This window comes from Halichoeres trimaculatus, unplaced genomic scaffold (assembly GCF_033239565.1).
Source record: "Halichoeres trimaculatus isolate MK-OKI-2021-1 unplaced genomic scaffold, fHalTri1.1 fHalTri1_scaffold_7, whole genome shotgun sequence".
NCBI lineage: Eukaryota > Metazoa > Chordata > Actinopteri > Labriformes > Labridae > Halichoeres > Halichoeres trimaculatus.
Window position 1 is genome coordinate 4,375,151 of NW_027437185.1, and position 25,993 is coordinate 4,401,143.

The 25,993-nt window shown below is 40.3% G+C and overlaps 3 protein-coding genes across 3 annotated transcripts in view; 1 reads left to right on the plus strand and 2 right to left on the minus strand.

Annotated features, from left to right (window-relative positions):
* immt (inner membrane protein, mitochondrial (mitofilin)) overlaps nucleotides 1-17,564 on the minus strand; it is a 28,857-nt gene extending 11,293 nt beyond the window's left edge. The window contains exons 1-4 of the mRNA XM_074674569.1: nucleotides 17,354-17,564; nucleotides 5,010-5,077; nucleotides 4,045-4,237; nucleotides 1,444-1,597 (exon numbers count right to left, since the gene is read on the minus strand). Of these exons, the coding sequence (XP_074530670.1) occupies nucleotides 1,444-1,597; nucleotides 4,045-4,237; nucleotides 5,010-5,077; nucleotides 17,354-17,395 (457 nt within the window). The 5' untranslated portion in view covers nucleotides 17,396-17,564. The remainder of the gene's footprint in view (nucleotides 1-1,443; nucleotides 1,598-4,044; nucleotides 4,238-5,009; nucleotides 5,078-17,353) is intronic.
* LOC141793598 (uncharacterized) lies at nucleotides 7,837-16,668 on the plus strand. The gene is made up of 7 exons (XM_074674386.1): nucleotides 7,837-7,894; nucleotides 8,028-8,183; nucleotides 8,304-8,414; nucleotides 12,639-12,695; nucleotides 12,801-12,938; nucleotides 13,036-13,149; nucleotides 15,113-16,668. The coding sequence occupies exons 2-7, from the start codon at nucleotides 8,046-8,048 to the stop codon at nucleotides 15,161-15,163; spliced, it is 609 nt and encodes a 202-aa protein (XP_074530487.1). The 5' UTR covers nucleotides 7,837-7,894; nucleotides 8,028-8,045; the 3' UTR covers nucleotides 15,164-16,668.
* Nucleotides 17,565-19,238: 1,674 nt separating the features above from the next.
* On the minus strand, nucleotides 19,239-24,615 carry slbp (stem-loop histone mRNA binding protein). The gene is made up of 8 exons (XM_074674321.1): nucleotides 24,414-24,615; nucleotides 22,887-23,003; nucleotides 22,661-22,777; nucleotides 22,505-22,576; nucleotides 22,303-22,422; nucleotides 20,245-20,403; nucleotides 20,049-20,157; nucleotides 19,239-19,709 (listed from the first exon to the last, which is right to left on the minus strand). The coding sequence occupies exons 1-8, from the start codon at nucleotides 24,470-24,472 to the stop codon at nucleotides 19,638-19,640; spliced, it is 825 nt and encodes a 274-aa protein (XP_074530422.1). The 5' UTR covers nucleotides 24,473-24,615; the 3' UTR covers nucleotides 19,239-19,637.
* Between the last annotated feature and the right edge of the window lie 1,378 nt (nucleotides 24,616-25,993).

The window sequence follows — 25,993 nt, forward strand, 5'->3', positions numbered from 1 at the left end:
CGTTTATCTATATTTAGTTGCAAATTGGATGAAATCTAATAATTAAGACACCTTTTTAACCCTTTATTTTAATACTACCTTATCAAATACTACCTTATTTAATATTTTAGACCAACAATGATTTAATTGTACTAAGTTCTTTAGCAAATTGACTCGACAGTAATTGTGGGGGTCGCCAGTCTTTGGCACTGTTACTTTCGCAGGCTTAAAAGTATGGGAACTCCTGATTTACGGGACATGGAACAGGTTTCTTAAGTTTTCTTTACAGAGATACAGATGCATGACATTAAACTACAAGTAAAAGAAACAATCAGTAACCAATGAGACCACAGAAGTATTGCTGGATGATATAGCAGTGTCCACAGTATATCGTCAGCCTACTTTATGGTGGTATGGATTTTTAGAACTGCAGTATACCGTCATGTCTCATGTTATTCTCCTACCACATGCTCTTATGCTAGCTATTTAGCTCCTGTTTGCTCACAGCACCCTCTGGTCCCTATCACGGGTCACATTTTAACATGAACTGAACTGTGAGCTACTGTAGGGAAACGTTGTGTGTCTCAAAGTACAGCATCACATCAATGATAAAATTTAAATCAAATTGTTGGACAACAGCTTTGGTCTCTGTGTTTCATTGCTCCTAAATGCAGATTATTGGATATGTATGATGAGTCAGAGCTTGTGTCCAACAGTTGTTCTGTATGGACAGAAATCCAGAGATCAAGGAAGAGAAGCTTTGCTGCAGACTTTGGTAAACATGAGTTCACTGCCTAACAGAGAGCTAACAGAGTATACACTTTATGGTAATGCCACAAGCAAAACACAAGGTGAACTACGAGTTAGAATAAGGGAGGAAATTAAAAACTAATTCACTAACACTGAGCATATTTTAGCTAGCTGTGTGCTGCAGCCTGTGTAATGGAGCTTAACACCAACACTTCTTTCTACTGACACACTACAGAACAACAGATCACAGCTTACCCCCTCTGATGTCTGCAGGAAGACAACACAGGCAGCATTACACACACCACGTCTTCATCACAAACACTCGCACACGCACACAGACACACACAATATGGTCCAGAGTGACCGCCAGCTGTCGTCTGATTGGACGCTCTCACCTGTAGTCTGCTGAGGTGTAACAATGCTACACAATAACAGATCTGTAATTTCTTATTGATTGGTAATTAATAATAACAGAAATGTGTTATAATATAACAAATCTCTTCTGATCCTCCTGAACTGTCTGCATGAGACTGTGTGAGTCAGTGTCCACACACACACACACACACACACACACACACACACACACACACACACACACACACACACACACACACACACACACACACACACACACACACACACACACACACACACACACACACACACACACACACACTCACAGAGTGTTATATAAATGTTATAAACAGGACTGACCCTCCAGGCTCTGTACAGCTGCAGCAGGAACCAGTCCGCTCTCTGCTGCTGGACTCTCTGCGGCCTCCTTCACCTCCTTCACCTTCTTCTCTGGCTTGGATTTGGACGCCTTCATCTGTCTCTCCATCATGGACGGGGGCTGGGCCACCTCCACCTGAGGGTCAGAGAGAGCAGAAGGTGTAACAGACCCCTGTTAGGCTCATCAGGTTTTATGTATTTGGATTCAAGCACAGAACATGAACTGATCCTGTCTCTGCGGCCCTGGAGAGGCTGATCTGAAGTGCAAACATGTCTGAAACACTGGATGGAGCACGTTATCTGTAAGTAAAGCTACATTTGAAAACTCCCTTAAAGGAAAGCTCAAAGAACTATTCATACCAGTGATCATAAAGTTCAATGGAGATGATGTGAGCCTTTCACATTTTCTAAACACGAATTCAAACAGAAACGCTGGAAGAGGAAATGTGCTCCATGGACAGGCTGAGTCACTGCCACAGGACTTCAACACAGAACCACAAAAGGGAACTTTACTCAACAGTCAAGTATTTAGCTTGGAGGAAAATCACAGAAACAACCGCGTAAAATGTTCCCCGATCACGATTAGCTTTGTCCATTACCCAGCTTTTTCACTCATTGTCTGTCTGCGAGGAATGCTTGGTTCTGATTGGTCCAAACTACTCGATGATGGTTGTTAACTTTTAATAACATGAGCAATGTCAGAGGCAGACTGATCGCATGTCACTCTGGATAAATCTGAGTTCAGAGAGTTTAGCTTCTGCTTGTTAAGACCACAGAGTGTAAGGAAATGACAAACTGTTAGCTTCTGTTAGCATCACATTGAAAAAAAATGGGACTAAAACACAAGCTTCTGTTAGTATCATATTAGTTTAAACTTGGGCTAAAAGATGAGCTTTTAGTAGTATCACATTGGTTTAAACTGTGGCCAAAAATAGGCTTCTGTTAGCATCGTAAAAGTAAAAAAGCAGGTCTAAAACATGAGCTTCAGTTAGAATCATATCATTTAAAACTGGGGCAAAAACATGGGCTTCTGTAAGCACAGTGTGCTAAAAAGGTGGCTAAAACATGGGCTTCTGTAAGCACAGTGTGCTAAAAAGGTGGCTAAAACATGGGCTTCTGTAAGCACAGTGTGCTAAAAAGGAGGCTAAAACATGGGCTTCTGTAAGCACAGTATGCTAAAAAGGTGGCTAAAACATGGGCTTCTGGCAGCAAATAAATAGTTGGAACTGGAGTGTAAACACTAGCCTCTCTAAGCATCATATTGGTTAAAACTGTGGCTTTAACATGTGCTTCTGTTAGCATGACAATGGTTATTACTGGGGCAAAACATGAGCTTCTATCAGCATCATATTGGTTAAAACTCTGGCCAAAATATAAGCTTCCGCTAGCATCATACTGATGTAACATGGGGCTAAAACATTAGCTTCTGTTAGCATCATATTGATTGAAACTAAGCTAAAAATTTAAGCTTCTGCTGGCATAATAATGATTAAACCTGGGACTAAAACATGAGCTTCTGTTAGCATCATATTGATTTAAACTAAGCTAAAATTTAAGCTTCTGCTAGCATCATACTGATTAAACCTGGGACTTAAACATGAGCTTCTGTTAGCATTATATTGATTTAAACTAAGCTAAAAATTTAAGCTTCTGCTAGCATAATAATGATTAAACCTGGGACTAAAACATGAGCTTCTGTTAGCATCATATTGATTTAAACTAAGCTAAAATTTAAGCTTCTGCTAGCATAATAATGATTAAACCTGGGACTTAAACATGAGCTTCTGTTAGCATTGTATTGATTTATACCCGGGCTAAAATTTGAGCTTCTGTTAGCATCATTTTGATTTAAACTCAGGCTAAAAAAAATTTTTCTGCTAGCATCATACTGATTTAAACTGGGGCTAAAACATGAGCTTCTGTTAGCATTATATTGATTAAAACTGGGGCTAAAACATGAGCTTCTGTTAGCATCATATTGATTTAAACTCGGGCTGAAACACAAGCTTCTGTCAGCATCATATTGGTTTAAACAAGGGCTAACACATGAGCTTCTGTTAGCATCATACTGGTTTTACCTTGGACTGAAACACAAGCTTCTGTCAGCATCATTATGTTTAAAACTGAGTCTGAAACATGCCCTACTGTTAGAACTGTTATGGTTATTTTGCTTCTGTTTAAAGCTTAATCAACCACTGAGCTTAAAGAAGAAGCAGAGTTGAATGAGGACAGTTTAAAGCTGACTTCACCATAAAAGGCAGAAAAGAATCCATCACCCTGGAGCGCTGACTGCTGTCGAATCAATTTGACTTTTCGTATTAAACTGCTCTCATAAGTCATTTGAATCAATAACATAATCTCAAAATGATTGTTTGTCCGAATGTTTGTAATTTAAGTTAGTATCTGGGTAATAAACAGGATAATGCATGGCTAACAGATTGTTTTGGACATGGAAACCCTTCAGGGTTGCCAAGACCCCTCAGTCCCCTGCAGTCTATTTTCCTTTAAGGAGATAATAGTATTACTTATATCAACACAAAAACAACATCATCAGCATCTGATCACCTGTGGATCAGTCCTCACCTGTTTCTGGACTGAAGGGCGGCCATCTGGAGGAGGGGGGCCTAAAGCCATACCCAGAATCCGGTCTGAGTACGGGACATTTTTCTCCAGAGTTGCTCTGAACTTTGGGTCCCACTTGCAGTAGAGGATCGTCCCTCCAACACTTCCACCCACCGCCAACAGACCAGTAACCACCACCTTAGCAGCTCCACCACTGAGGAAGAGGAGGAGACAGTTAAAAATCAATACACGTGTGAAGATTCAGATCGGCCGAGTTAAAAGATTAGTTGCCATGCCCTATTCAAGCAGCAGAGGGCTGTTTTTCTTTAAAAAAAAACATGTAAAGCTTAAAATAGGAACATGTGCAAACTTGAGATTGTTTCATGGAAGAGATTTTGTTTATTTGTATTATTCATTCAGATATTTTGATGTGATATTTAGTTAGAAATTCTTTTTTTTCATTTCTTTTTTAGTTATCTAGATAAAATATAATTTCGCTTGCACTTTTGAGAAAATGACAAACTTTGTTTGGCATAGTTTACCCTACCTCAGAGAATTAAAAAGAGAATTCTCTTTAATTTGTTAAAAATTAGAGAAAATTTATTTCGTAGTTTTTATACATTTAAATAGATATGTTTGAAAGTGTTAATGTTTTCATTCATTGCATGGTGTGTGTTTTGCAGTTGCAGATGTATTTAACAGAATCTTTTTCAGTCATATTTTGTCTGCAAGCTCACCCTGTTAAGAAAATCGTGAGAAAATCACATCATTTACCTAGTGTCGGGAATTGTATGGAATCGTGAGTTGAGTGTATTGTTACATTTCTAGAAATGAGATTTGTTTTTTCATGTGAGTGAATGAGATGTCGCGCGCGCGTGTGTGTGTGTGTGTGTGTGTGTGTGTGTGTGTGTGTGTGTGTGTGTGTGTGTGTGTGTGTGTGTGTGTGTGTGTGTGTGTGTGTGTGTGTGTGTGTGTGTGTGTGTCACCTGGGCTCTCCTGCTGTGTAGTGTCTGCACTGCTGCAGGTTGTTGGGACAACCTCTTCTGAAGTTGGTCTGCAGAGAGAAAAGGAGACATCATCATGTGACAGATGAATGAGTGAATGAATGAGTCTGGTCTGTTTCATTGAGACGAGGAGAATGAGATGGTTTTCACACCTCCTAAAATAAAAGTCTAAAAAACTCTGAACAAACATAAAAAACCACCAAAAGCTTAAAAGCACTCAGTAACTCTCCATACATGTCACATCCACCCTAAACATGAGCGTTACAGAGTTAAGAGACGAGGTGTTGTGTTTTTAATCAAGCTTCATTCTGTCCCTCCGGTGTCCCTTTAATAACTTTAAATGATTCAAAGCTCAAAAAACAATTCATCTACCTGGTGTTTCAGAAAACATCAGCATACAACGCCAGGGAGTACAGCGACTTTCCAGACCCCTCTAGCGACTTCTTTTCAAAAAAGTGACTAGCCACAAGTCTAGCGACTTCTTGGAGTTTAGAGACTCTGACGAGCAGTTGATGCTGAGAGCCCTTCCAATCTATCCAAACCACTAACAGGTAGACATGTCCACCTCAATCACAGCTGCAGGCAGACAACTGCATGTAAAGAGAGGTGGGGGATATACTCAATATACTCGATATACCGAGGGCTGCTATACAAGTTGTACCAAATGACCATGTTGCAACCACCGAGTACAAATTGTAACGTAAATGTTTCAAGACGTCAGTTTGTAATTCTCTTTCAAGTTTCACTTCCCTCACTTTCTGCTGGTGCTCCTGTCACAGCAAGAAGCATACTCCCCGACCCACCCAGAAAACTCTCCATGCACGTTTTTCTATTTGAAGGGGGGGGGGTTTGCTTGCACATCTTGTAAGTTGGTTTGTAAATGGGAATTCCCAAAAAAAACTGGTAGCACTGGTGCAGCCAACGTTCTCAGATGGTCGCACCATCTATTTATCTATCTATTTATTTATTTATTTATTGTTTTATTTGTGTGTAGTAACTCTAGCTATGATTTTGCTAAATATTTTGCTGTAAATATGAAGTTTGTCTGCAACAAGGTCTGGCTGACAAAACAGGTTATTTCTTTTATGTAACTTTAATAGAAGATAATAAATAATAAAAATGCTTCTTAAACAAAAGCAAATAATAACAACAGACATGTATGTGTATACATATCAGGGTTTTATAGTTGGCAAAACATTTACGTTGAAAAAATAAATAAAATAAAAAATAAAAACGAGGCTTTACATAAAACAATGACTAAAACTCTGACTGAGTTTACAAGACTTACTAAAACTAACCTAAAATGATAGAAAAAATGTCTTAAGTTTTCATCTTTGTCAATCTGTGTCATACATGAACTTGTTACTTATACCTGTATATGGAGGGAGTCTCCCATTTTTTAACCCTTTCTACCGCTGTTCTCCTGGCTTGAGATTTCTCCTGATTGTCCCCTAACTTTAAGTATGCTTCTGTGATCCATAGGCGCAAATGCTGGGGAGGACGCAGGGGTCATGCCCCCCCCTTCCATAAAGTTGCCCCCCCCCCCCCCCCCCCCCCCCCCCCCCCCCCCCCCCAAAAAAAAAAAAATCAGTTGTAATGAATTTTCTAATAGCATAGTAATGTTTTTTAAATGCTATAATACAAGTCATGCTTCTTAAAACACACTGTTTGACGATAAAATACTGAAAAGATCATCAAAGGAACAATGACATGATTATAGTCACTGTTTGATATCACAATATACAGAAACACAGCAAAAAAAAATATAGCATTTATTTTTATGTCCCCTCCCCAGGAATTGATGTCTTAAATTTTACTGTTTATTGCCGCCCCCCCCCCCTCTCGTTCTAGTATATCAGAAAAAATACAATATCTCATTTTTTGAAAATTCAGGGGGTGTAAGGTCTTGTTTTCAAATTTATTGTTATTATATGTAAGTATTAAATTAGGGATCAGCATGATATGTCCCTTTTAAACTAACGTAGCTCTGCTCTAACGTAGCATCCTCTCCAATCAGAAGAGATTTGAGCAGCGTGAATCTTATAGTGAGAAGGCTGACTCTAAAACAGTGAAATGCGTATCGTTGTGAAGTTCGGTGTGTGATGCGCATACGCACTGCACGTGTACGAGACGGCACTCTCTCTTCAGAACAGCAGAGAGTTCAGGTGGAGGAGACTGACTGAGCCAGTGAAACAGAGGGCGAGTTCAATCCACAATGTCTTACACAGTGCCTGTGATAGATGGAGTACTAAAATATATGCACTCGCACGAGCGCGACCAGATGAAATTTTTACCCGTACACACTGAAAAAAAGGTCAAAAATGTGACCATTTTGGTGGCAGTCTGGAGCCCTGATATAGTTCTCAGGGTGTTTTCAACATCAACAATATACACCAAACCAAAAACCCGACTCCAAAACTAAAAAGATCTGAACCGTGGATTGGTGAACAGCGCCATCCCTGATTTGAACCACTGATGCTGCAACATGTTTCTTGCTCCGGTGTTGCAGCCAGAGAATTAAGAGCCAACAGGTTTCCAGAGGAACAGTGAAGTCAGAAAACAGCAGCTCTCATGCCGTTACAGTCCTTCCCTCAGTACACAAAGTAAAAACGCTGAGCTTTCACTTTTCTATGGAGAAGACGCGCTCTGTTTGGAAGCTGTGGTTTTTGTCACATAAACTTTATTGATGGTGAAAGCAGACTTCCTGTCTCTGAGATTCTGCTGAGTGAAAAACCTCTGCCTGCCAGCTCCTCCCTTTAATGGGAAGACAGTACTCTGATATTTCTTCACTTCCTGTGTCGACCCATCAACTCCCTGTTCCTGTTAGTCACACGCTCTGTTTCTCCACAAGAAAACAAGACAACAAGGTGGGTCACTTCATGTGCGTCTGTATATCCCTACGTTTTTCAGGGCTGTTTTTACGGTGGTTTTCGGATTGAACCCAGACTCTGTGCAGCTGAAAGCTCCTGGTTGCTTTTATTTTTGAATTTCCTTCTCAAGATACACATACGCTCAAGTATGCTGACAATGGAGAGCGTGGAACCAACACTCAGGGAGAGAACATCAGTAAAGGACGAGAATCAGAGTGTAGATGAATCGGTGCTGTCCAGCAAGCCTCTGCATCGCTTTGTTAAAACACAGCCACGAGCTCTTGGGGTAATGCTTCCTGATTTCTAAGCTCTCATTTCATAACTCAATGCAGACTGTCCCACTGAGCAAACTCTTTATGCACTGGGGAATTTATAAGTTTATAATCCATCCTCCTTCTTCTCCTAGATTGCCATTATTATCTTTGGCTGTGCAGAGCTCCTGATGGGATTTCCACTGACCGGTCAAACACTGTTCACCTCCTCCAAGATCTACATTCCTTTCTGGCAGGGAGTTCTGGTACATAACATTCAGAAGCTTGTTGTTGTTTGTATTTGATAGACCTTGTGCTTAGAAAGAGCAGGGACATCAATAAGCAGAAAGGAGGATGAAAAGAGAACCACAGACACTCCTCAATAAGGGATAACTGGGGGTGTTGTGCTTCTTGTTTTTAAAGTCTTTATTCTGTCCTTCAGTGCTTTAGAAAACCCTCATTTCAGCAGCTCTGTCTGAAACACTGTTTTAGCAGCTGTTTCCTTAAAGGATAAGTTCAGTTTATACAGCTTTTACATTGTTTATAGAATGAAGTAGAACAAAATACTCACCCAGAAGGCTTTCCTGATCCAAGCAGTGCTTCAGGAGATATTTAGATCCAAAATCGTGCAGCGGACGTCTGTATAATGGGATCCATCGGGGCATAGACAGCGCTGCTCCTAAAACTGCATTAATCGTCCAAAAACTTTTGTTTTTCACCAATATTCCATCATGGTCTGCTCCGGGTCAGTCCTCTGCTGCAGTCTGTGTCACTCCAGACAGTGCTGTGTGGCTGTACTGACCTCTGAACTGATGAAGACTTTGTTTACGTTCGCCCCTCTGCACATGCGCAGTGCAGCTCATTGTTTCAGGGGAAGACGGCAGGCTACATGATGACTTTCTTCTTCCAGTTTTGTGTAAAATGGACGAATATCTATCTGATGAAGATGTTGTAGAGGAGAACTTTGAATATGATGGATGTCATTACAGTTTTGAGCCAGAGTTAACAGATGACGAGCTCAAAGAAAGGAGGGAGTAGAGTCAGCTCTCCAGAGAGTATTGCCCATGCGCGGAGGGGCAATCGTAAACAAAGTCTTCGTCAGCTCAGGGGTCAGTACAGCCACACAGCGCTGTCTGGAGTGACACAGACTGCAGCAGAGGACTAACCCGGAGCGGACCATGATGGAATATTGGTGAAAAACATGAGTTTTTGGACGATTAATGCAGTTTTAGGAGCAGCGCTGTCGATGCCATGATGGATCCCATTATACGGACGTCCGCTGCACGATTTTGGATCTAAATATCTCCTGAAGCACTGCTTGGATCAGGAAAGCCTTCTGGGTGAGTATTTTGTTCTACTTCATTCTATAAACAATGTAAAAGCTGTATAAACTGAACTTATCCTTTAAGGCTCCACAAACCCCCTTCCCTCTGATTGGCCAGCCCTCTGGAGGCCTGCGGAGGGCACAGCTGTTTGCAGACCTTGGTGTTTGAGGCCCTAGCCCTTTATCTTGTTGTGAACCAATTTGGAGAGCCTTACATTGTGACCACATCATTTCAGCAAGTCTCTTGAAGATCTGGTGCTAGTTTTAGAGCAGAGCCTTTAGGAGAGTTTTCAGGCAGATTCAGGGATTTCTACAACATATGAACATGGTCTGAAGAGGTCTGAAAATCTGCACACACTCAGTCTGAGCATCCAGCCTTGATACTTTATATCCATGATCAAAATATGAGAATGTATACTACTCCCTCTGTAAGTCCTTGTACCTTACAGGTACATAACGGGTAGTAGTTTTACTCGTGTGTGTAGTTCCTAACCTTCTATGACACAAAGATACTATTCTCCACCTGCACAGTATGAACCCACAGGACTGCTGAGCAGCCTCAGCTTAGGCCCCGTTTACAGGACAACGTTTCATCTGAAAACGCTAAAACGCTTTGAAAATGCAGTGAAAAAAATCTGTGTTTAAACAGAAATGCTGATGGACTGAAAACGCTGTAGTAAGCATACCAGGCCTGTAGGTGGTGCTATAACTGTTTTGTCCAGAAGCAGTTTTTAGGAGATTTCCCCCGAAGTAGAGTTGAACCGATCATCTGGTGTATTGGGGAACACTAAGTTTAAAAGTGGAGCAAAAGATGCTCATTTTGTTAAAGACAGTCAGCAGATTCAGCAGATTGAGCAGCACAAGCTCAACACGGTAGTTCACAACGATCGTAACAACGGTGCTGTTGCCTCGTTGTATGTGCACGTGCGAGGCGGAGTGTCAGCGTTTCCACTGAAAACTCTGGCTTACTGTTCACACGGCAACGGTGTTGGGAGCCTTTCAGAAAAATCCCACTCTGGAGGCCGTTGTCAAAAGTTTGCGTTTTAAGTCGGCTGAAGCACCGTTTCCGTGTAAACGCGAGACCGAAACGCAACAAAACTTTTGTGTTTCACCCTAAAACCGTTGTCGCGTAAACAGCCCCTTAGCTTAGCCCAAGGTATCCAAATTAACCACAGCTCTCTAAAGCTAACAAACAGCAACATTTCTTTAAGCAGAACAAATTGGAAAAAAAAACAACCAACATATTATGATACGAGGGTTTTTTGCAAGACTGCTTTGAGTTTAATTTTTTATTTTAACTTTTGAAATGTTAGTTTTGCATGTTTTTTTTTTATAAAGTGACTTTATAGTGACTTCAATTTCGTTGTACTTGTTACAATGACAAAAAAGTTCTACTCTATTCTATTCTATTCTATTCTATGAAAGAGGTCTCAAGATTGACAAACCAGTAAAATCTGTTGTAATAACACTTAACAAAGCATCACGTCTTTTCGAGATTTGGGGTCATGAGGGCATTGCAGGTGTGGGACAGTACATTGTGTCCCCTTTTTGACAAAGTTAGAACACGTGTTGTGCTCTTCTTAGTTTTTATGCTATGCTGTGTTATCTGGCTGCTGGTTGTAAGCTAGCATCATTTATAAAACAGAAGACAGAGTTGTATCTAGGGATGCACGATGAAATCAGCACTTCGATATCTGCACAGTATTATATTATAACCAATATAATACTGTGCTGTGGCCCACTTGATTAAATGCCAGACCTTTGCGTCATGAACTGGAGCTACTGCTTTAGTTGCTGCTATCTCTGTTACCCACTGTTTGTCGCCAAAAGAAATGTGTGGTGTAGAAGGAGCCGTCTGTTTATTCATATTCTGATCAGGGACTGAAGCTGGGTATTTGCACTTCCTGTGATGGTGTTTGCACAGCACAGATTGCATTGTCACATATTTGGCTCCTGTTCAAAGTGAAATTTGAGTTTAAGCAGGAGTCTGTACGGTAGATGTAGCTGACTTATTTAGGCGCATTCATTGTCAAAGAGCAAAGCATTTTGTCTTATTTGGGTTTAACTGCTGTACAGCTGCACTTCTCACATGTTCCTTGTGAACAGAGTAGAGCTGAAACAATACCTCGAATGATTCGAGGTACTCGATTACAAAAATTACTTGAGTAATTTTCTCCGCCTCAAGGAATCGTTTAATTTTAAAAAAGATCAAAGAGTGGTATTTCAAATAGAGCTGAGGCCATATAAAGACAGTTTTCAAACTCTTATACAAAATAGCAACTAGCAACAAATTTTGCTTCTTTTCTGGAGTTTGGAGACTAATGGGTCATTCTACGAAACGGGTGCAATTTGGGGCCACAACATTTGATGAAATGTACAAGGCACAAAAAATGTGTTAAAGTGTGTTTACAGATTTTGGAGCTACCAAAGCAAGTGCTCTTATTGACATGCTGTATCAGAAAATTCTGTTTCTTAAAGAGAAAAATATTCATTTGAAAAATAACTGCTCTTTAACTAAACAAAAATGTATTTTATCCGATTACTCGATTAATCGATGGGATTTTCAGTAGAATACTCGAATACTAAAATATTCGATAGCTGCAGCCCTAGAACAGAGGTCATGTTAATTTACTGTCAATTGTAAAATTGGCCAAATTTGCACTGGTTGTGGGCATTTTTATGATTGTTAGCATCATCTAAGTATTAAGTCGGATGCACCTTTATCTATTTTTTGTTTGAAAGTAACTGTCACAAACAAATACGCAGTTTTAGGCATTTTTCTTATTTCTCACAAGAATATGAACAATTCCAAACCAATGTGATAAGAGTTTGCGCCGTACTGTACACTACTTCCAATACAGGAGAAACTTGATGGTCTCTGCAATTAGGTGTGTTGGAAAAAAAAACTGGTAATTGGCTGAATGAGTTGTCAAGGATTAGCCTAAAAAAATTCAAGATCGTGCATCCCGAGTTGCATCTTTTGTATCATTTAATAGCAAAATGGGAGGCAAGCTATTGTACTTCTGGAAATAAAATAACTACTACGACTGTTGAGTGTTCACTCAGGTTGGCAACACCAGCAGCTGTGATAGCAAACCTGACATGTCATCAGTGTTACATCCATCATACCAGCTCAGTAACATATGTGATGATGCCTTGGTTTCAGTTTCTTGTCAGTGGAAGTCTATCAATCTACACTGAGATACATCCATCCAAGAAAATGGTACGTTCATTATGATTCTGCTTTCCTGTTTCACTCTCTTTAGATCCTGTTACTCTCTTTCTTTCTAAATAACTCAGCTAATCCTGGTGACCTGTTCTTTGCCAGGTGACAGCGTGTTTGGCCCTGTATGTAGTTTCCCTCCTGGGGATCATGGTCTCTGCCATCTACAGGATAATCTCCCTCTCCAGAGACAGATACTTCTACTATTGGCATTGGATGAACCAGTGGGAAAGCGGCACCCTTGTAAGCGAGTTGTAGCATGTGTTTAAAGCCAATGGAAGTTCTGGTTTTAACAATGTTTAGTAAACTTTCTCTCATATTGTTTGTTTTTTTTCCATAGCATCAGATTATGGCTGTTGAAAGCATATTGGTTTCCTGCTCTCTGTGTGTGTTCGTGCTTCTCATCATCCTGATAATCACTGCACGTTTGGCTCTGAAATCCTCGCACACTCAGGTTAGATATCCGTCATTGCAACTTATCTAAAACAGGTTTTTTTCCACTGAAATCAAAAGGTTTAGGATAGCTCAAGAGATGTAGAAATATACCAATGACCTTTGACTTGATAAGGTTAAAACAGAACTGAATGCCAGCAGTATCATCCAACATCTGATGTGAAACGATCTCCATTAGATCCCACCAGCGCGCCAAAAATTTGTAATGAACCTAAAAGGTGACTTTTAAAGTCAAGACACTCTGAAGCAATGTTTACCTGATCTGAAAGAGGCTGTGAGGAGGATCTGTTTTAATCAGACTGCAGGCACAACTGTTGGCCTGGAGTCCCATGCACAGCTGTGAAGACGTAAGACACTCTTAACAAGGCGTGTGTTTGTTTTGGAAATCAATGGAGATCAGATCTTCATTTTAACTCTACTTTTCTTTGTTCAAAACAACACTCGACCAGATACAACGCAACGGTGTAAGGTATTTCAACAGTTATATAGCCGTGTTGTATGAAACACAACAACAAGCAAACATTGTCAGTTTGCACCGTAGTTTGGGAGCCATCTATATTTGGTGTTTCTTTCAGCCTGGTGCTCTGGTACATGTCCGTAACATGTAACATTAGTGAATCCGCCTTAAAATCCTCCCAAGGACTCATCTACCAAGCAGAGCTAACGTGACCTCACTCTTCATTTTATTGATAGACTCTCAAGTTTGAACAGACCACTGCAGAATAACTGCTGACTGTGGGTTGGAATCAACAGAATCATAAACAGTTTAGCCCCTTTAGCCTTAAGCTTGTGCTCTATCTCTCTCCCATTTCTCTTTCTTCTCCTCTTCTGTTTTTTTCTGTCTGACAGTTAGGCAGTGTCCACCATCGCTACAAAATTAATCACAGAAATTGTTTTCAGCAGAGAAAAATACAGATCTAAACTTTGTCAGCTGGTGCGGTGTTGTCATAGACTTGGAAGCGCTATAAATCTATGCTAGGAAGTAGCAATTTGGAATAACCTATATTGGTGTTGATAATTTCATTTTAAAGTGATACTCCGGGATGGAACAAGTTGGGTCCTGTCACAAAGTTTAGGGCAGAAATTACCCCTACAGCAGTGTTTTTGTGCAGCAGAAGCCCAGAGCGCTCGCACCAAACACCCCCTCCCTGCTCCTCTGCCGGTTTCCTCTGCACTCAGACGGGGCCGTATTTTACTTGACCAAAAACACAAATAAACGGACTCCCACCGAAAACATCTGATATGGGTCTGCATTCATGCTTTATTTAGAGAATTTTCAGCGCGTTACTTTCACACAAAAACACCGCTAAATAAGGCTCTGGTTCTCATCGTGTTGTAAAACAGCGCTACCTCCACTGCAGAGCCACAGCTGGCTACGAGGCGCTCGCCGCTTAGTGTATCAGTCCGCGTGCGGAGAGCCAGATATAAACAAACGCAGGTAGTCTGCCAGGACGAAGAGACACGATGAGAACTAGAGCCTTATTTAGCTGTGTTTTTGTGTGAAAGTAATGCGCTGAAGGTTCTCTAGCGTGAACTGATATCAGATTTTTTCGGTGGGAGTCCGTTTATTTCTGTTTTTGGTCAAGTAAAATATGGCCCCGTCTGAGTGCAGAGGAAACCTGCAGAGGAGCAGGGAGGGGGTGTTTGGTGTGTGCGCTCTGGGCTTCTGCTGCACAAAATCACTGCTGTAGGGGTAATTTCTGCCCTAAACCTTGTGATAGGACCCAACTTGTTCCATCCCGGAGTATCACTTTAAGGTGTGGATTAGGATCAGACATATATCTAGAAGGAAAACTTTTTCAAGATCACTTAGAAACTCCTCACAGCCTCTTTAAAACAAACCTGTTAAAAGGGGCTTAATCACCTGGAGCAGTTTAAAACCACAGAAATGTGTCATTTAAGCTTTTAAAATTTGTTGATCTTCTTTCTTTTTTGTACTGAAACTACCTTTATATCTCCAACAGGTTATTATCCGGCACATCCCAGCACCACAGAGAGACACATCCTCAAACTGAGATCCAGCCCTTTTTGGTCTGTGAAGTCTAGTACCAGTTTTCCTGCAGCACATTTACCCTAAGACTGATCTGGTTTAGCAAAAAAACATCACATGCTGGTGTTACAGTACACCAAGACAACCGTAATACAAACCCAGAAAAATTTTTTTTTTCCTAACGCTTAGCTTCACTCTCTGTAACTGCCGTAAAAAAAAAATGAATGAAATTTTAATCACATTTACAGCCCAATCTCCCCAGAGAAAAAAAGATGCTCATTTTATGTTTGATGCCAGCAACATATTTGAAATTGATGCACGGGGTCAACAAAACACTGAAAAAAATTGTAATGCTAAAAACAAAAAACCTGGAGGAACATTCCCTCAAGTTAAGAGGTTGATTGTCAACAGATTAGTACCATAACTGGGTACTTCACAGTTGGATGAATAAGGACTCATCATTCTTTTTGGACATCAGTACATTCTGTCCTATCCTCTGAAGAGGACAGGGACCATCTGCCCTGTTGTCAGTACTCTGTTCAAAGCCAGCAGAGTAATGGTGCATCATTGGATCGCATGAAATGACCGCTCTAACAAAGAAAGACCCCAGTGAGGCTCTAAACAGAGCAGCTGAAAACCTCTATTAGGCAAGAATGCAACATCATTTCAGCTTTAAACTCCAGAAACTGGTCTCCTGGATCCACAATGTTCACAGAGCATTGTTGAAACAGGAGTTGATGGCACACAACAACAAAAATTCGCCCGTCCCAAGTGTTTGTTAGCATCATTTAATATTATAAATATTATTATTTCAATCAAACAATATATTATTTTCCATTTTGACAATCAATTTTTTTTTCTTTGTACTGTTGTCAACTAAATCTTAACAGCTGAAATGATTCACAAATGGTCAACAGCTGGAGTAAGCACTTTGTTTTGGATCAGGGATGTACTTCACATGCACAAACTGAAGGTTGTAACTACTTACTACTAATTACAAGGGTCTTGAGCACATAAAGAAATAATGCAAAGTTGTTCATGTTAATTCTGTTAAAGTCATATCGTAGTCTATGCTTCCATATTTGCAGCCGAAATAAGAATGAAATTTTTAATGTGAATTTTTTGCCTTTTAGGAAATAGGTTGATTGTGTATTATGATCAGCTACTGCAAGCCCTTAATTCTTGTGTCAATATGTTTGATGAGTCCCCACATTGCCTATATTATTAATACAGGATAAGTGGTATATTTCTCTTGAAAACTCTAAAGACATGGCGTTGACGACAATTTCTGCTTGATCTTTTAGCCATATATGATGTAATGTGTGATAATTCTATTTTCTTTATTAAATAAAATAAGAAATGCTGAATTGATGCTCATTTTAATGACAGGTGTGAGACAATTGCACGAGTCTAACTACTCATAGCATCTATAGTTGCATCTTAAATAACTGTCAGTGTTTCCCAACGGTTGACAATACACCTGCTTATGAACAGCTGCAAAAATATTGCTGAACTGAAACAGTTTTGTAAAGGGTCAACTAGTTATTAAATCCATTTCCAGTCAGCCCTGTGAATGTTTACACTGTGTGTCCAATAAACAAATATCACTGTTTGTGTAGTTTTAGTTTAAGCAGACTATGTTTGTCTATTGTTGTTACTTCCAGGCAACTCTAAGGGTTCACGGACTTTTTCTTGCTACTGCAGCGCAGGTCAAAGTTAGCATAGGTATCTGCACACCTTCACTGAATGTGGCTGTCCCGTTACAAACACTCTAAAAGTTAAGCTAGCCCTAGCTAAATTTCACATATTAAAGACAGTAATGATCAGCTCTCTCTGATGTGTGAAAACAAAAATATTAAGTACCACACTTACAAAACTGTGCCTGATAACGGACAGGTAAACGTTTTCTGACTTGACTGAGAGTTAGCTCGGCTGTTAGCCTGCATTAGCCATCTGTCACTGAGAGCTAACAGCTAGCACTGTAATTGTCCTCTGCTCTAACAGACAGCTGATATGAAAAAAAAAGAGTTAGCTTGCTAAATTTAAACTTTACCAAGCATTCAAGGGTTAATGGTTTCACCTTGTTCTCTCTACCCTCTAATGTGGCACCTTGAGACTGACTGCGGGTCATTGAATGACAGCACGCTAATGCTAACATGCTAACGCGTTCTCCTCAGCGAGGGAGTGGTTAGATAGCGGGTTAGCTGTTACTCACCCGAGCTGTGGCATTAGCTCCTCTCAGACAAGCCCTCAGCATGCTGCCGGATCACTGTATCCTCTTGTTGCAGAAAGTTTTCACCTTCACAGCAGCTACACCTCTCCTATTTTATCCTCCTCTCCGTTTTCTGTCTTCTTCTCCCTACACCGTAAGTTTCAGCGGGGTTAAACCCATCTGCACTCAACACTGCCCCCGACAGAGTGCGGCAGGAACTGGTAGAAACACACCCATTTGGCGTCAGATTGATGGACCTTGTATAATTCATCTGTCACTGTTATCAGAAATGTACAGAACAAACCATGGGTAAATCTTAAAATTTGAGTTATAAAGAAATTGATGTGGAGCTTTTTATATAAATCAATCAGTAGTGAAGTTATAGGAACAACACAACAACAGATAAGAAAGATGCATAAATAAATCAAATTAAGGAATGGGATACAGCTATCATTTAAGTACAGAATTATTTTGCGTTTTGGTCTCTTTCATTATTTTTTGTGCATGTTAACTTAATCATAGAAGAAAAAACAAATTTGTGGGACATTTCAAGGTTCTTTTTTCATGAAAAAATTAAAAGGCCAAGAAATATTTTGCAGCTGACTTCATCACATTTTATTTTTTATATATTACACCAAAAGTAATATCATTCATGAAAAATAAATCTAAAAAAGATAAGATTTCTTAACATTTCCAAATTACAAAAATAAATCTATAAAAGATTAAAATAAATAAATTATATAAGAATCTATTTTAAAAAAAAGGAAATGAATTAATAAATTATATAATAATATATAAAAGTATTAAAAAATGAATTAATAGATAAATAATATAAGAATCCATAAAATAAAAGGCTAATAAAAAATATTAATATATAGACAAATCAAAAAATAAATAGAAAATTGCTTAATAAAAAAATAAAAAAGAAAGAAAGAAAGTAGCTATATAAAATGTTATTAATTAAAAACCCTTAAAAAAGCCCAAACCCTTAAAAGAAATGGCTAATAAAAGTATAAATATAAGGACAAATAAATAAAAGTATTTAAAGCACATTATGTCACTTTAAAAGCGAAGGAAATATACTCTGAAAAATATGCGCAGTAGGAATGTCGTTGTAAGCATGCGCAGAAGGAAATCTATCGAGGAAGAAGGATGGCGGCTGAAAACTTGACAGCAGAACTTTTAAGATTGGCTGAAATTACAGAACACAACTATTAGAACAGAGAGTAAGACCCACCGGCCAAGCTGGGAATGGAACCAGTGACCTTGCTGTGGGGCTGCAGCGCTAACCATTGCGCCTCCGTTATTTGGATTTGTGTGGAGTATCATTCATGTTCTGTCTACCTATTTCATTGAGTTTGTTCCTTATCAGTTATTAATTTTGTCTTTGTCTAGGATGGATGATGAAGCTAGCTGTGGTGCTGTTATTGGAGAGCACATCAGAAGAATATCCTCCTCCTTGAGGGTGAAATCACTCTAACAATAATACATTTTATCTGGACTGTTTGAGTTTTACTTATAGATGTCTGTTATTGTAATTTTTCATCCATAGAAAAAAAGTTTCTAAGTATGCAGCACTGAATAAAACACAGATTGTTTCTCCTATAGTTTTAGTAATGAGCTCAAAAACTTGGGTGACATCCCTCAAATGTAATAGCCAGAAGGCTCTGGAGCCTTGTCTTTATCAAACAAAACTAGCTCAATGTTGTTATTTATGCCATGTTTACATGCATCATTATTTCAGATAGCCTACCAGCATGTATTAATATTTTACAAACAACCAAACCAAACATTCAGTTTTCTTTTTTTATTTCAAAATCTTCAACATCAAGAAAACAGCAATAAGAAAGAGCAACATTTGAATCAAAAAAACACAAACCAAGTTAAAAACTAATCACAGCTCAGACTGAAAGCACATTGCAGTTTAAAAAACCCACAATCCAAAAATAACACACCTGTTTGAATATAAAGTAAAACTTTTTGTTCTCCCGTTTTAACCCGTCAGTGAGTTCTGAAAGTTTATACGCCGGGGAAGGTCTGTGAGACGTCAAAAACACTGTGGACTCTAAGCCTGCTGTGTCAGTGCTTTAAGGAAAACAGGCAGAGTAAAAACTTCCCTGAGCAGATTGTTGATCCGTAAAAAATCCAAACCTCTGGATCATTTAACCATAAGAAAGAAAGGAAACCAGCTGAGGCTCCCACAGCACCACTCTGAGCAGAACTGGAACAGAAGCATTATGGGTAACATGGAGGGCTGTATTGGAGTCACCATTTTGTTAATGAAGAGCTAGGACGAGTCGGGATCTGCCGTGGTTTCCGTCTTCTGCACTTTTACTGGGGTTCCCATATAGTCATCATCCTGAGGGAGAATGAGGAAAAGCATCAGTGTCAGTTGTTTGTTTCAGGCTGTACCAACAGCTCAGAAATTTAACACCAGGTCACACTGGACCTGAACCTACAGGTCCAACACCTACACTTCATGGTTCAAGATCACTGTACATCAAGTGTACTTTGCTGCAGTACATCTCATATCTTTCTACACACTTGTGCCATGCCCATGACAGTGTAGGCTACCAAAAGTGTCCTAACAGAAGTACCCAGACTTCAAAAATTCAAGGACCTCATACCAACACAGATTTGCTTTCTGACTGAGTGTTAGACATTGATCCACGATCATCAGTGAGTGAGTCAAACTGACCTCCAGTGACAGGCCGTTAGTACTGAGCGGGGCAGGTGCATCCTGGGGCTCTGAAAGGGCGGGGAAGTCCAGCTCGATGTCCATGACATCATCCAGACCTAGCTCGTCTCTGCGTGGAAAGAAATCAACATGTGAACACGGCAAAAAGCTGGTACAGTGTAAAGTTGACTTGCTCCTGTTTGGAGTGTCCTCTTACATGTCCTGTGTGGTCTTGTCTGGCCCTCCCTGCTCTGTGGGGGGGTCCCAGGAGTGCAGTTTCACCTTCCACAGTTTGATCTGCTGGTCCCACGAGCGCCGGCTGTACTTCCTGAACTTGTTGGGAGTTTTTGGGTGAACACCAGGCTGACGCATGTGTCTGCAGAGAAACAGAGAACAGAAACAGTCAAACTTTAAACCTTGAGTTTTCATTTGAAGTCATTAACTGTGGATCTCTCTGGGAGTCCCTCAGTTTGTCTCAAAGCTTCCTCTGGATTATTGCCGTGACCCTGTCAGGCTCCAGCTGCTACGGCTTTTTACAGCTTTACCATAATCTTCACCACAACGCTGAACTACAGACTTTATCTTTCTGACTGTCTCGCTCATTGCCTCTGTGGACATTGCTTCCTGTCTCTAACGAAGGCTGGAAATTTACAGTGATCCTTGTTTTCGATTACTCTAAATATCTAGCACTGGCAAGTTTTCATTGTTTTAATGGTAAACAAAAATAGGGTCAAAGGGCACGAAACTCCCGTAATCCATAGTTTAAGACTTTACATGCATTTTTTCCAGCCTTGTGGATGTTGGTCTCTCTGGAGGTGGTTCGTTCTTCAGCAAGTGACATACGCCATCAGCTCTCCGACGCCTTCCAAACTTATTGGGAGCACATCTCCAGTTAGTCTTTGGTGATTAGCAGGTCAACCTTCTCCTCTGGTTTCATCACAACAACATGCTAACAGGGTTAGCAACTGACGTGATGCAAGACTGTCTCGGCTGCTTTTCCCTGTGCTTTGAGCGTATGTGGTTAAATATCCAACTCGTGATACTATGGCCTGCAAGTTTAACACCACATATCTTGCATTTCTTTTTTTTTTTTTTTTAGTTACTTCCAGAAATCACTTTTCTTGACTGACATGTCGCAGGTGTTGCAGACGGTTCTGTATTTGTTGTGCTTTTGCTTGAGTTGCTGTAACTGCCTTAGAGCATTTTTTTTTGCTGAAATCTGGCTCAGTGTAATGTAGCTGTGGCCAGAGAAGTCATAAGTTTTTTCCTCGTTAATTATTTTTCTACCAGTATATTTAGTTAGGCGAAGAAAAAGAGCTGGGTCACACAAAGCCGTGGGTTTGAGTTTTGTCACCAAAAGCAGCGCTTGCTCAGGTGCGCAAATAACAAAATGTTACTTGAATAATGTGGTCAACAGAGAGCACTCGCTTACTCGACCTGTTAATTTTTTAGAAAGTGGCCTAAGACAATGTTTTTTTTTTTATGATTTGGCGCAATAAGAATTGCTCCTGCCTTCCTGGGGTCCCTCATCCAGGTCTACACTCCTTCTGGCCCACTACGCTCTGCTTGTGAAAGACGCCTGGTGCTCCCAGCCCAGTGCGGCTCCAAATCACTAGCCAGACTCTTCTACTCTGTTGTTCCCAAATAGTGGAATGAATTACCTAACTCTATATAATCCACAGAGTCCCTTTTTACTTTTAAGAGAAGTGTGAAAACTTATCTGCTCAGGGAACATTTGTGAACTTAAGCTGACCCTTCTCCTATTTGCCCTCAGGAGTAGAATGAGTCAGTAGGTCTAAGACTCAGCTCTTGTGAAGATTGAGGTATACTGTTGCAGCATTGCATGCAGTTGTTGATTATTGGACACCCCCCCCCCCCCCCCCCCCCCAAAAAGGGAAAAAAATAAAAATAAATTTAATAAATTAAATTAAAAATAAAGTAAAACTTGCAATTAATGGCAGTACCTGCAGCCGAATAACTTGAAGCACTGTTGTCGCACTAACTCGGCTAGTTTCCTTCTGTCTAAATTCTTGCTTGTGTTGTACGTAGCTTTGGACAAAAGCATCTGCTAAAAGAAACTGTAACTGTTAACTGTAAAAATAAAGATGATTGAGGGGGATCAAATTTGACCCTCCTCTATCAGATCCTTCCTATCTCTAAATCACTAACAGGATAAATCTTCACAGCACGTTTTCTTGATTAAAGTTCTGAAGGAGTCTTTCTTTGTGCTGGAATTTCTTATGCAGCACATCTGTGAGGGACTGTGAGGACTTACTTTGGCACTTCTTTGATGTAGCGGTCGTAGGCTAAAGTGTTCTTGCCGTAGTTGATCTGTTTTTGTCGCCGAAGCAGCACCTCCTCATCAGTCTCCATGTCTCCCTCTCTGGAGTCACAGCTGGCACAGACACAGAAAAATTAACATTCAAAACCACTTTGTTGTATTATGGATGGGTCTTTATATGGAGGTAGAGTTGTACCTCTCTGAAGAGCCAGAGGAGGTCCGTCTCTCCCTTTGGGTGGCGTCTCCTCCCAGTATTCTCCTCCTGTAACTGAACACATCATCAGTAAGTAAAGAGCTGCCTTTGAACTGATCAGAGGTAAAAAGGAGTTAAACAGGAGCAGAGTTTAGTTACCGCTGCATGTCTCTGTGTACGCTCTTCCTCATCTCCTCCTCATCCTCCACCTGACTCCCCCAGTCTGACCGCCGTCCACAGCGAGACACCGGGCCAGCGCTCTCTGGAGTCGTGAAGCTGAGGGTGAATAAATAGAACAGTATAAAAACACTGTAGGCAGGAGACACACAGGTTTTTACTTCCTTTCATTTAAGAGAGGTTGTGTGGTGCAGGTGTGCGTACATACCTGTCGTGTCTTTTGTCATCGTGTCTCTTCACACTGCCCTCTGTGTCTCTCTTGGTTCTCATACTCCCATCAACTCCCCTCTTTCTGCAGTTGGACCAGCGAGATGCACCCGAGCTCCTACACAGGACACAGAGAAGAAAGATTAAATAAACACATGGATTCAAACACAATCATTTGATGCCTATACACCTACACAAATGTTCTTCTACCTGTGTGTAATACTGAACAAAATGCCAAAATGTTGTGTCCTTTAAACTCCTTTGACCTCAGTCAAATTTAAGTGGTGGAAAAAGGATATAAAATCTTGAGTGACTGTGTATAAATCAGCTTTATTCAGTTTCTTACAGTTGGTCCCTTGACTGTCAATCATTGTTGAAAATCTGACATAAACACACCACATTGCAGTGAGCAGATGGGGGGTACACACAGAGGTGGAGTGGTGCAAGAAGAAGAGAGTTAAAAAATTGTTGTTCATTCTGTCACCAAACTGCTACACATTTATAAGCCGACATATGCTTACACGCACAAACAGGGTCCTGTAAATATGCATTAATGACAGGTGTCAGGGTGAGGGGGCAGCACACAGAGCAGTGTTCTGGTTGCTTGGGGGCATCTCAGTAGCGTTAGGAAGTGAATGGGCACCTCTCTTGCAAACATATGGACCTCCAGACTTGATGACCTACATTTCTCAAGCCAAGTCCAGACTAATCTGAGTATTGCAGCCCCAAATTACCCAATGATATGTGCACATAGTTAACAGGTGTAGTTTGAACCAAGGATTGACCAAGACGAGCTTTTAATAGATATTCAAAAGTAATTCTTCTGGTGTTTATGCCGGAAGGATCATCCGCATGTTTCTGCTAATTAAAGCTCTTTGTCTGTACAAGAATGAACTCAGTATTTAAGCTTCTCTCACTCCCGCCATGGCTGCAACACTTCCGCGCATTAAGACGAACATCAACTTTCCCTCACAGCAGAGTCCCAACACAGCTTAAGCTCAAATAACCATCAATATACACTCTCAAAACTCGAAGCTTTAAGTTAGATTCCCAGCTGCTCATCGCGTCACTCTAAACTTCAGACTGATGCTTTAAAGGTATCTGACCAGCTGCTCATTGTGGTAGCCGTTAGCTCGCAGTTTAGCGCCTTTATTCTTCAACAACAATAAGAGAGTGAAGCTAACGGCTAACGTTACGTACCCCAGGTTACAGACTGGGTTATGGAAGGACTGAGATAGTGCAGACTCTTACTGTTGGAGGATAAAAGGCGGTAAAGATAACGATATTTCTCCAGTATTACAGACAGGCCTAAAGAAAGCAGCTAACGTCTGTGTTGAAACCTTAAAATGCACCTTAAGAACTCTCGCTGGATTAAACAAACTATCTACTCTCATACTCCACTACCAAATTTGTAATGGGACAATAAGGCTCTGAAATCGTCAATTCAAACTCTACAGTGTGGACCAGGCAGAGACAGTGAAAGCTTTGAGTTTCTGAGAAAGTGAAACCGAGAGAAAAGAATACTCACCGGTTTTCATGTTCACTGCTGTCAGCTTCACGTCTCCTCTCTCGGTTCCACTCAGACATGGTTGGAAAATAAATGATAAATATTAAGTAGAGACGGTTTGTGGATCAGTTTGAGGGTGCCCCTGAGTCGGTCTCCAGCTGCTCAGTGTCCACAGATACCCGCCAACCGAGAAAGACGCGCGGCCGCAAACAATCCAACGGGTCACATGACCGGAGGGGGCGGAGCTTCGTGGAACAACTTTTTTAAAGAAACTTTATTAGAAGCCCACCGTTTACAATGTAAACATAAAAAAATGTAGAAAATAAGCATCATTGCGGCAACGTTCAAGTATTACAGAGCCCTTAAAGCAGGGGCGTAGCTACAATTAGGCAAACACAGGCAGTTGCCTGCGGCCCCAAGATTCCCAGGGGCTCCCAAAGTATCTCTTAAAAACTGATTTATGAAGTTCTCTTCAACTGAAAGCATTTCTTTTTTCTAAATCTTACTTCTCATGCTTCAAAATACATCAAAAGGCTTAATCTTAAATGATGGTTTTGGGTAGCCCCCCTCCCTTCTTATTCAATGGGCTATTCTATGTTACATCACATCTAAAAAATTTGATTCTGGAAGAAAGTGGTAAAGTGGTTTTTTCTTATTTTCAACCAAGTCGGAAATAAAAACAATGTTGCTCTGAGATCTGAGATAAACATATAAGACTTTTAAGATTTTAAGGACTTTATCTAGCCCAGGAAACAGGATCATTTTCTCAAAATCAAACTTTTTGAGTTGGTGATAAACATTATTGTACAAAATGTCTTTTTTGAATACATAACTCACTGGACAGGGGGTCAAATAAAAATACATTAACTTTTAAATAATAGTACCAAAAAGTATGGTAACTGTAAATATCACCTCTTTCAGCAGATTATCTTCCAGTTTTATGTTGTGCTTGATATGTACAAAAAAATGTCTTTACTAATTACTGAATTATTTTTTTCAATATTTACCTATTGTAATGTTTTTCACTTCATACTTTCTTGTTTGTTACTGTTGCTCTGTAAATTCCCCACTGTGGGACAAATAAGCTGTCAATTGACCATAAAAGATTTTAAATCCAGGACAAAGTGAACTAAATTATGTGTTCACTTTTTTCCAAAATCAAACTAAAGTACAGAACTTGAGGAAATGCGGGAAGGAAGTTGCGTGAAGTTACCATGTAGAAGATTAACACTGTCTCATGCCTTGATTCTCGGAAAGAGACAGTGGACCCAGGGAAGGCCAGTCTAGCTCTGTGGAAGATGAGTGACAAGGACATGGAGGGCCCCTTTTACTGGGTTTGCCTTGGGCCCCCAAACCACTAAATACGCCCCTGCCTTAAGGTGCCATGTGTGGAGATGGTTGGAGGGACTATCCCACTTCCATTGTTTATAACTTTAAAAAATGTATCTTCACACACACACACACACACACACACACACACACACACACACACACACACACACACACACACACACACACACACAGTCACTGTTTGTTACATTATTTGTCTGTGCAAATTTCATAGTGGTTTATTGGTTCTTTACATTTTTTTCTGTACGTGA